An 11870-nucleotide genomic window follows, 5' to 3' on the forward strand; every position below is an offset into this window, starting at 1 on the left:
CGATTTATTGTTGATAGTCGCACTTATTTATACTACAACTGGTACATCGACCAAGTCTACGTAGTGTACTTCATGGATTATTACGTAAAAGACTGCTTGGAGCGGAGCATTGTATAACGAAAATTAAAAGAAATTTCAACAACACGTTGTCGAATAATGGTATACAGTCGGAGAAGGATGTAGTGGAACAAACAGCACTAAAGGTGAAATTCATAAAAATTCATAAAGATATTTTAAAACTTGAAATTCATTCGAAAATTTTGATTCAAAATGTCAATAATAATTTAAATCTACGTGTACTTTGTGGCTTACAGGTATCCTTGAAATGTCCTATTACCTTTAAACGCATCACACTGCCAGCTAGAGGACACGATTGTAAACATATACAGTGCTTCGATTTGGAATCATATTTGCAATTAAATTGTGAACGGGGCAATTGGAGATGTCCGGTGTGTACGTAAGTATTCAAGAAATTATTATGATTTACAGCATATTCATTCAAATTAATAACAAATTCTTATATTCTTATGTTGCAGAAAACCTGCGCAGTTGGAAGGTTTAGAGGTCGATCAGTATATGTGGGGTATTCTGAGTACGTTGAACAATGCAGAACATGTCGAAGAAGTAACGATAGATTCGGTTGCCAACTGGAAACCTGCGAAGAACTTTTCCGGGATAAAGCCCGAGGAAGAAAACGATTGCAAGAGAATAACTAAAGCCATGTCACCAGGTAGTATGAACATGCCGACAATGAACAATTGGGACATAAATCAGGCGATGAGTCCATATATACCACCAGACATGAACAGCATCGTGAGCGGCTCGATGATGAACAGCGCTTCTTCCACATACGCGAATAATAGCATAAACCATCGGAACACGTCGGGCGGCACATATGAAGTAAATACTGGCGCCAACACTATTAGCAATAATGATTACGCCAGCGCAACGGGTCCGCTTTCGCACTTAAATGAATCCGTTAACTCTTTAGATCCTCTTAATGCTATGGAGAAGTCACTCAATGATCAGGTAAGTTTTGTCGAACACGTAATGGTTATTATTCTTGAGGAATCGTGAAATTACGAATAACGCGCAGTGTTCAGGGTACGCACATCAACCGGCCTTTTATTCAACGCAATAAAAGAAATAATACACAAAGCTTTTAACTGTTCTAAACAATTAAAGATAATAATAATGACAAGCACGTGGTTGTACATGCGGACGACCACGACAACGACTGCGACTACGACCGTGAAGAAAAGAAAAAGGGTGCAACGACGTCGCCTCGCGCGCGAAACAAAACTACATGTATTACTACGTGCAATACCGTAAAGTCCGATTACAGGTGCCACTTCCTTACAAAATAAAACTTAAATAAAAGCTCGAAAAACCATAAACCTTAACAATTATTATATAATGGAATTAGTCATCTTGTAACTCAACAATGACGGAAACAACCATAAAATACAATAGTCTTATAATACCGGCAGTAATATATGTGGAAGTGATCAATGCGTAAACACACTAAAAAGGTTCCAATTTTGGTAATTCTTCGGAATAAGGAATCCCGCTCCAATCACCTTGACCTTGACATATATTATAGAGGTCATCTTCCTGAGTGACCTTCAGAAAGTTTTAGTCGACAGTCATTGTTTATTAAAACTTATTAACAAAAGAAGTTTGATAGTTTTGCATGCATTTTCAGCTGTCCACGCCAAGCAAGAATTTGACCTTGATATATATTATAGAGGTCATCCTCCCGAGTAATTTGCAGAAGATTTTAGCTGTCGTTCCTTGTTTATTAAAAAGTTATTAACAAAAAACGTTTAATGATATTGCAACTATCTTCTTGCTGTCTAAAGGAAGAGTTACGGGTGAGTTAGGTTAGGTTAGGTTAGTTTTTTGCGGAGAAGAGGTATAGACGAAGTCCCTCACCCGCCCCGATAACATGAAACACTAGAATCTGCAAATCTACGAGGGTGAATCAAATATAAATCGGAATTATTGTTTTACGTGCCGTAAGGTGAACGGAGAGGGGCGCGTTCTGAGCGTTGTAAGTAGGGATACCTGAAGGGGATTCCTCCCGTAGGGGACCTCACATTATCGCTTCTTTAATCAGTATCACGATGTCAGAGCAAGAAGTACCCTCGTCCGTTGCGCAACGGATTATTTATTATCAAGTTTCTCACGACAGAGGGCGTAACATCGTCCGAAATTTTGAGAAGGCTTAAGGCATAGTTCGGGAACAACACCCTTAAGAAGACTCAAGTGTACGCGTGGCAGAATCTGCACTCGTCAAAGCCAAAACTCGGCTCTCAGCTGGAAAGGTTCTTGCAACTGTATTTTGTGATTTTAAAGGAGTTTTGCATGTCGATTTTCTCCACGAACGTCGTACTGTGAACGCCGCGTACTACTGGCAACTTTTGGACGAAACAAAACTCGCATATCGTCGGAAAAGACGCGAATTTCCAATCCGAGATGTTATCCTGCTTCACGACAACTCCTGGCCTCATACAGCTGCCCAAACTCGACAAAAAATTGAGGATTTGTTCTGGACTACACTAGAACACCCTCCCTACAATCCGGACTTATCGTCCTGCGATTATCATTTGTTTGGACCACTAAAAGAAGCATTTGAAGGACAGAGATTTGACGACGATGTTGCTGTCTAAGCGTTCGTGCGCGATTGGCTGGTGTCAACCACCTTCATTTTACGATAGCGAGATCAAAAAACTACCTATCCGCTGGGAAAAATGTGTTTCTAAGTCAAGAGATTATGTAGAAAAATAACTTTGTTTGTATTTTTATGATGCTTCAATAAATTTAAAAAAAAATTCCGGTTTATATTTGATTCATCCTCATATAAAAGAGCTATAGATATGAATAGGGTGCAGGGGAAGGGCAGGACCTCTTCCCTCTCCCCGCAGAAACCTAACCTAACCTAACTTAACTCCACTCAAAACTCCTTCTTTCACGTAGACCACTGAAAACTCGTGCAATATCATAAACGTTTTTTGTTATTATTTTTTTAATAAACAATTTTAATAACAAATAATATGTCCACTCGAACAGTGCGCAACTTTGTGTGTCTAATAGCACGGTGTGCAATTACAACAGTCCAATTTTATTGTGCGCCAAAGAGCCTCTCTTTACATCTACATCTTTATCAAGATACTAGCTTTAATGCCCGGTCTTGCCCGGTACAGTTTACATTAAACAGTGTTTAATTAACTTGTAGTAGGTATAGATATATAATAGTCTAGATAGATTATTTCCTCTAAAAAGAAGTATTTAAAAAAATAAAGACGGTAAGACCTTCTACTTGTCAAGACAAACAAAGTGATATAACACACTTGTGGATGCAGTTCATGTTTATTGAGAAAACGCATTTCAAAATATGTACTTTCACATTTATATAATAGTATAGATAGATATATAGATTTTCTATTATAACATAGCAAATATGAAAAATATTATACGTATGCTGATATATTTATTGACAATTATTAAACTTCTTATAACAATGTTGTTATTTACATTACAGATGCCTCATACTCCGCATACACCACATACTCCGCAATCGACTCCTCATACACCGGGCGGAGGAGCAACTGGGCCGCCGAGTGTTCCGCCTGCATCACAAGAATCTACAGGGAATCACAATACCTCTAGCAACACGAGTACAGGTATAAATAATGACGGCACGGCGGATTTATCATCGGATTTAAATTTTGATCCTACTGCGGTCATGGAAGGAGAAAGTGCCGGACAAGAAGCATTAAATGTAAGTATAATAAATATTAGGGGTAATTATTTAGTTTAACGGAGCAACATCGAATGACCTTAACCTTGACATATATTATAGAGGTCACCCTCCTGAGTGACCTTCAAAAGGTTTTAGCTGTCGCTCGTTGTTTATTAAAAAGTTATTAACAAAAGAAGTTTAATGATTTTACACGAATTTTCAGCTGTTCATGCAAATCAAGAACTTGAGTTTGACATATATTACAAAAGTCACCTTCCCGAATAACCCGCACTAGGTTTCACCCGTTGCTCGTTGTTTGTTAAAAAGTTATTAACAAAAAAGTTTAATGAATAGAGCATAATTTTACGATATCATATACGTTTACGAAAGAGTATATTTGATGGAATTTTACCTTTAAATCAGAAATAGGTTTGGGTTAGGTTATATTTTCCGAAACTGGAGCCTCGGACACATACGCTCGTTTTCAGCCTGCTTCGCGAGAGGGCGGGAGGGAGGGGCTTCGCCCCTCCCTCCGCCGGGGCCGGTGTTACAGATTTCACAGTACAGATTTTGATCACCTGGTACACGGCACGGATCCCAGCGGGGGGAGGGGCGAAGTCCCTTCCCCCCACCCTCCCACGAAACGGACTGAACAACGAGCGTATGTGTCCGGGGCTCCAGTTTCGGAAAATATAACCTAACCTAACCTAACCAGGTTAGGTTAGGTTAGGTTATTAAAAATTGTTTATTAAAGTGATTTAACCTAACCTAACCTAACCAGGTTAGGTTAGGTTAGGTTAAATCACTTTCCTTCCTTCGTTCATATTCATCGTTTATGTCTTTCAATATTTAAAATAACTACTATATTTTCGAAACTTCTTTTGTTAATAACTTTTTAATAAACAATGAGCGACGGCTAAAACCTTTTAAAGGTCACTCAGGAGGGTGACCTTGACAACATATGTCAAGGTCAAGGTCATTCGAGGTTGCTCCCTTAATCTAAATAAGTACCTAAGATAATTTTTAATCCGAATTTGACTTAATATGATAGTCATAGCTTTATTCAGTGTGCAACAACGAAGAACATTGTTGAAAAGATAGCATTCCGAATGTAAAATAAATATATTCAACACAATATGTAACACACACACACACGCGCGCGCGCACGCGCGCACTCTATTCAATAACTATAAAAGGTATTAGAAAGAAAAAGGTTCCCTAGAGAGCTAAATGTGTACATAATTCATTGAAGAAGTTGTAAATTCTATAAATTATTATTCCAAATCATATTCTTAAAGATAAGGAGAGGCAGATACTTATATGCCTCTTAGCGATAAAAATGTAAGAAAATAATCCTATGAAGTTATTTGAGAAAATAAAAATAAATAAAGTAATAAAGATAATTAAGTTTGAGTATGAATAATTAATTAAAATTTTAAATTCTTTATGTATGTATCTTATAAGTGTAAATCATATTATTGATAAACGTGATGGTAAGATTCAATATTGGAATGGTAAGAATATAAGAAGAATTGTCACTCTCAATCAATTTAATGGGAAGTAAAAGCTAGTTAAAGGATCAAAAATTCTAAAAATATTAGATGTTATTATCATAATAGGTATAATAGGTATAAAAATCAAATTAAATAATTTGTTTTGCGACACCGTAAATGAACGACGTTCGCGACCGCGTGACCAGCTCACGTTCCGCCGTGGACGCGGGGAGTCACGGGTGAGTAGAGGTCGGGTTGGATGGTCAGCGCGGACCAATCGCCGGTAAAATGCGGGACTGAAGTATTGGGCGCCAGGTGCGCGAGCGCACCACTCAAAGATTCCGTACTGTAGCTGGATTATTGCGTGACCTCAGGGCGGAGGTCGGATAATATGAGAGTCTGGAGAGGGACGAGTCAGTAACGAATCATATAAAATCAACAAATAATATATTTGGTAAAGAACGTAACAAATATGTAGAGATCCCCATACGAGGATCAACGCAAGACAAGCACGATAATCGCAAAACCAACAGAATAATAATACGGGATGTGGCCACGCGGGAGGCCGTTTATATCGCGGTAATTCTCACGTACGCGACCCCGATTTTGGGAGACCCGAGCGCGTCGGCGTCGAGATCTCGCGGATCGGTCGCGACGCTAACTCCCGAACGATATCGACAAGATGAACAATACCCGGAAAGCACACCCAAAACTCAACGATAAGCGGAAGCGTTACTCCGCGATACGAGACGGAACCGATAATCTTGCACGATACGCGAGCGATACCCCACGCAACGATACAAGGGCGCTATTGCACGCCAGAGATACAAAACTGGAGCGTTACTTCATGCATACGATATTTACTATAAACTGATTACCACAATGACAAGACGATACTGGAGCGTTACTTCACGCATGCGATAATCACCGTAAACCGATTACCGCAAATGACGAGACGATCTCTCAATCCATTAAACGAAACAATATGAGACGGAAGGGACGCGATACGACGCTACGCAATATAACATACGCGATACAATAAGATACGATACAAAATGATTGGAGCCGGCGAATTCCGAGAGGGAGGATCTAATCACTCCGGTACTCAACACCTTGCGGTGGCTCGGTATATTCGGGAGTGTACGGGATTCTACTATTTTCACGAGACGCTTTCCGGAGCTGACGGGCCTCGATAACACGCCTCCGATAGGTTATCTCGATATGTTAATTAATACTGAGGCTCGAGGTGCCGTCTTGGCCGGGAACGGAATTTATACAGTCGCCGAGTGAGGTTCTTACAGGTTGGTGCTCGTCCCACGTTGTCCTGATCGTCAGGTGTGGTACTCGTCGATTTCGATCAGTCGAAGGGCCTCGGAATCGCTCCTTGCTCAACGCTAGCCGGGCTCGCAGTGAAGATCGCGGAGCGTGCCGGGAGGGCCTCGTTAGTCCGCGCATCGATTTGCGCAATCCATCGATTCGGCGGCGATAGATCCATGTTTCGGCCGCTACTTCGATTCATCCGCAGCCCCTCGGTTGACACTCCTTGTAGTTCTTTCTGCGCTACCTATTCCCTTTGCTACGACCAGTAGTTCCCTGCCAGAGCGGCCAGACTCCGACAGGGACGAGGCGGAAAGATCCTCCATCCGCTCTGGCCAGCGGGCCCGCCTCGGTAATCGGGAATAGCAGCTTGCAGATCGTGATAAAGCTGGCGAGCAGATCCTTTGCTCGGTAGGCCGAGGGTGCGGTAATTTTGAAGCGGTGCTCCGGTACTGCTGAGAGTCGGTTATGACTCGGCTCCTCCCGGGCTCCCGATACTCGCTTCCGGTCGTCTTGCAGGACTTCTCTTCGCCCCGTCCGTCGCTCCTCCCTATCCGGCAGCCTCTCCGTTGTCTGTATCCTCACTCGGCTATTCGAACTGCAATTCCTCTCGCAATCCTTCTGTAAAGCAAAACGAACGCGACGGATCGCTCCCCTTCGGGAAGCTGGAGCGACTCCGATAAATTCCCCCCTCGGTTGGGCAACGCCCTTGTGACGGACGTCAAAATGTCTCGTCACAGTTTATCAACGTCAATTATTTTTCTCGTTTTGAAATTTTACTGAAGAAATAAAGGAATGACAGATAAGAGAGTGGAGATGAGAAATTATAATTAACATAAATATTGTAGAGATAAATAAAGTTAAAAATCATAAAATAGGTTTTATTTGTGGAATAAAAGAATATTATTTTAAAATAGTGATATAATATTTTTAAACTGATAATTTAAGGTTTTAATTTAAACTAATTCTTTTCATTACAAATAGATGTACTACTATTATTATTTGATTTAAAAAATCGATACTTTTCCTCAGTCATTTAATGAGTTAAAATCATAAAAGTAAAGGAGGAAGGATATTACATTTTGTTAGAGGATATTAATCATTTTTTAAAGTAATTTAAATTTGTTGATTCAATTATAATAGGTATAACTCTGTGGTTTATACCACAGATTACTGAACATTGACCATAGAATAATCCTGGTCGGTATATAAAAGGATTTGTTTGATTAAGGCGGCCTGGAGTTGAGTCTATTTTAATTCCAAGGGAAGAGACTGTTCAAGCGTGAATTACATTGATGGAGGTTGTGATGACACGAATATTTAGATTAAGTGGTAAAATACATCGATTGTCTACATCGAGGAGTCAAAATTTATTTAAGTTGAGTTGATTAGATGGAATTATAAATGAATCAAATTCAATATTGAGGAAATCTGAATATTCATATCTTCAATATCATTGATGACCTACAGATTTAATCGCGCGGGGAGTTGTTTATCACAAGTGGCAATGACTAGGCAGGAGCGACGCGCCTAACAATATATAAAAACAATTTCAAAAGTAAGACTTGAACCAACAACACGCAGCATACTAGTCGGGCGCTTTATCCACTACGCCACGCTGTTAGCTGCTAATCCGTTCTTCCTACTCGGTACATTACGAGCACGTAAATTTTTAAACATGTTTTTCTCGCGAATGCTTGAGAGGTGAGTCGTATCCTTTTATGATGAATTAGTGGGAAGATGGAACAACAATGTATATAAGACTCAGCAAAATCGGTGATTATACTGCCTGGGGGTCCCCTCCACTCTATCTGCACACGAACATTGTCCCAAACATTCTGAGACACCCTGTATATATATTTTGTTTATATTTATTGTGCAATAACATCCTGTAATATTCTGTTGTTACAGCTTTTGCCGGATAATGTGGATGCGATGGAACTCCTCTCATATCTCGAGCCACCGGATCTCAACACTCCTCCCAGTAGTGGTGCTAGCAGCGACAACCCTTCTTCCAGCGATGATATTTTAGCACTCTTCGAATAAAAAGAAAAAAAGAGGAAAAAATAAGACGATCGGATATTTTGTAAAAATATAATCAAACTACAATTAATTTTGTAAAAAGAAAATTTAGGAGAAATGGTTGGTATCTCACTGCAAATATAATGGCGATTACAAACTTCCGCGCAAATCCTCAGGAATCCGTAGATCCCAACGAATCGCTGAATATCCAATCTTAAACCTTAACATTGGAAGATCAATTTTAAAGTGTATTGTATGTAAACGCTTGCAGTGACAAAATTCAAATTTTATCGGGATCGCTATGGGTGCTCTCACCTAATCAATGGTACAAATAATCTTAGCTATAGTTACAATATTTCTATCGAACGACACGCGCATACAGTGCTAGAATTAAAGAAACAAATTTTAACGATACATGATAAATATCATATTAGTACTTGGCATAAAAATATTATGATATAGAAAGATAATTGCTCTGTTATCAAAACATAAATACATGGGTAATTATATAGTTTAACGGAGCACCCTCGGATGACCTGGACCTTGACATATATTATAAAGGTCACCCTCCTGAGTGACCTTCAAAAGGTTTTAGCCGTCGCTCGTTGTTTATTAAAAAGTTGTAAACAAAAGAAGTGGGTAAACCTAAAGAAAAGGAGGCATCTCCGATGACCTTGACCTTGACATATGTTATAACGATCACTCTCCTGAGTGACCTTCAAAAGGTTTTAGCCGGCACTCGTGTTCATTAAAAAGTTATTAACAAAATAAATTTAGTGGTTTCGTATGGATTTTCCACCAAGTAACATGCAGAAGGTTTCATCTGTTGCTCGTTGTTTGTTAAAAAGTTATTAACCAAAAAAGTATCACGCATAGTTTTCAGCCCGCTTCGCGGGAGGGCGGGGCAAAGCCCCTCCCCCCGCCGTGGCCAGTGTAACAAATTTCAGTGTGATACACGATTGTTTTATACTATAATAGAAGACGTTCAGACACGTATCCCGGCGGGGGGGAGGGGCTTTGCCCCTCCCCCCGCCCTCCCGCGAAGCGGGCTGAAAACTATGCGTGATACTTTTTTGGTTAATAACTTTTTAACAAACAACGAGCAACAGATGAAACCTTCTGCATGTTACTTGGTGAGGCGATCTGTGTAATATATGTTAACTTCAAGTCCTTGCTTCGTGTGAAAAGTCGAAGATCCATACAAAATCACTGAATTAATTTTGTTTATAACTTTTTAATAAACAATGAGCGACGGCTAAAACCTTTTGAAGATCACTCAGGAGGGTGACCTTTATAATATATGTCAAGGTCAAGGTCATCCGAGGGTGCTCCGTTAAACTATATAATTACCAATACATGAAATATAGAAGACATTTTGTCATTTTTTAATAGCAAAATTTCACATCATTTGAAATTTGTTTTGATGCTATATTTTTGTATATTTGCTTTGTACATTTATATACTTTGCTCTATTTTATCATTATAATTTATTATATTTACAATCTATCTAATAAGAGCAAACTACTGTTTGAATACGGTTACATCAAAAAGTTTTAAACGAGTTATAAAAGAATTTTTCTTCTATTATACAGAGGGTTTCAGGTATTGTTCGACTTTTACTAGAGATTTACATTTAACATAAGTGTCACGTACGTCAAAAAATTCAAAGCTTCTTTCCTCTGCACGTTCGAAAAGATCGAAAATGTTGCAGGAAGTGGCTGCAAATATATAAAAAAGCTAAAGGCGTTTGTGAACAAGTGGATAAAGAAATATGAAACAATGAGCAGATTTCTCCAGCGATCGTCAAAACACCTTTTTCACACAATGAAGGTGGATATTTGAGACTGTGTTTTAAATTAAGGATTTGGAGCTTTATCTCTATTTACGGAGAATTTCAATGCCAAGAAGATGGTCAAGAGAGCATACTAGAGAGCATTAATATCATATGCTCAAAAGTTGGAACCAAATATTAGGACTGGAAGTCCTTTAAGAGGACAGCAACTTAAAACATCGAAATCGTTTTTGCTCCCAGTGAAAGGAAGAAAATGATGTCGAAACATTAGGTGTCACAGTCATCAGGTGCAAATAGAGAATGTCTGGATTAATATAAAACGATAATAAGATAAAACTGTGTGAAAAAAATATACACGGTGAAACAATCATTTCGACAGATTCAATATGGCGGTATTTATCTCGAAAGTGTGCTGTAAAACTAGTGGAAAGTATACTTCAAAATATCACACAATAATTAATAACGGCAAGGATTGGATAACATATTAATACAAAATTTTAATATTGATAGAGTAATACATATCTAATTGTATTTATTTTTTATAATAAAGCTGAAAACTTATGTCGGTCACGCTCTTATTAAATAGACTGTAGTTATAATAATTATGATGAACCGATTAAATTATATTACTGAATTTTCTTTCAATCCCTTTTGGATTATTAATTTAAAAGAGAAGTTACATAATGCATTTAAATATTTTGAAATGTAATGCTTTTAAACATCTTCAGAATTATTCTTGTAATAAGTTCTTTACTTTCGGAAATCGGTCTATTTACATTCAAGGCTATGATAGATACGCAACAAAAATACTTGTATAGATTTACTTTTGTAAATAAATTTTATTTAAGATGAATAATAATATTACTCTGTTGAAAATATTTCTTGCATCTTATGATGGATATTATACATATAGTATTCTTTTTCTCTAAATAAATAGTAGTGGCAGACGAAAATGTAAATGAACTAGGGAATATCGGGCATCACATTGGAAATTTAAAAACATGATGATGTATGTCTTGACATAAAAATTACAGACGTGATTTTGAGACAAAAGGAAAAATAAAAAAAACTAGAAGATTGATTCGTATAATGTTGTTAAGTGTTGAATAATTTTATTATTTAAAGAAATTTGTTTTTGAAAATGTATGTGAATATAATTTATTATTTACACATTTTGACGTAAATAGATGAAAGATATAATAGTGCGCATTCATAATTAAGTTCATAAATCATTTATGAAATTTCTTTTTTCTATTAACTTTATAAGAGTTACAATTTCCATTTTAGATAAAACTTTCGATTTTAATATACATGAAATAAATTTAATACATCTTTTTACTGATACTGGTAAACTCTGAAGATACATGACATAGAATATTTCTTTTTGCATGTATAGGGTGTCTCAAGCCTATCGTATAACCCGTTAATGGTAGATTCTTGATTAATTGTGTAAATTGTGAAGCATGCTACATAAGTCAAACCAAAAGACACTTGGAGACTA

General features: G+C 37.8%; 1 protein-coding gene across 4 annotated transcripts in view; it reads left to right on the top strand.

Moving 5' to 3' along the window:
* Nucleotides 1–8648, top strand: part of LOC105280634 (zinc finger MIZ domain-containing protein 1) — a 69310-nt gene extending 60662 nt beyond the window's left edge. For 2 of the 4 annotated variants that reach the window (XM_026971977.1, XM_026971976.1), the window contains 5 exons: nucleotides 18–203; nucleotides 315–457; nucleotides 537–1029; nucleotides 3545–3784; nucleotides 8467–8601. In XM_026971977.1, coding sequence (XP_026827778.1) covers nucleotides 18–203; nucleotides 315–457; nucleotides 537–1029; nucleotides 3545–3784; nucleotides 8467–8601 — 1197 coding nt within the window. Of the gene's footprint in view, nucleotides 1–17; nucleotides 204–314; nucleotides 458–536; nucleotides 1030–3544; nucleotides 3785–8466 lie in introns of all 4 variants that reach the window. The other 2 variants (XM_011341300.3, XM_011341301.3) reach the window with 2 other exon arrangements.
* Nucleotides 8649–11870: the final 3222 nt, after the last annotated feature.

Source organism: Ooceraea biroi, chromosome 8 (assembly GCF_003672135.1).
Source record: "Ooceraea biroi isolate clonal line C1 chromosome 8, Obir_v5.4, whole genome shotgun sequence".
NCBI lineage: Eukaryota > Metazoa > Arthropoda > Insecta > Hymenoptera > Formicidae > Ooceraea > Ooceraea biroi.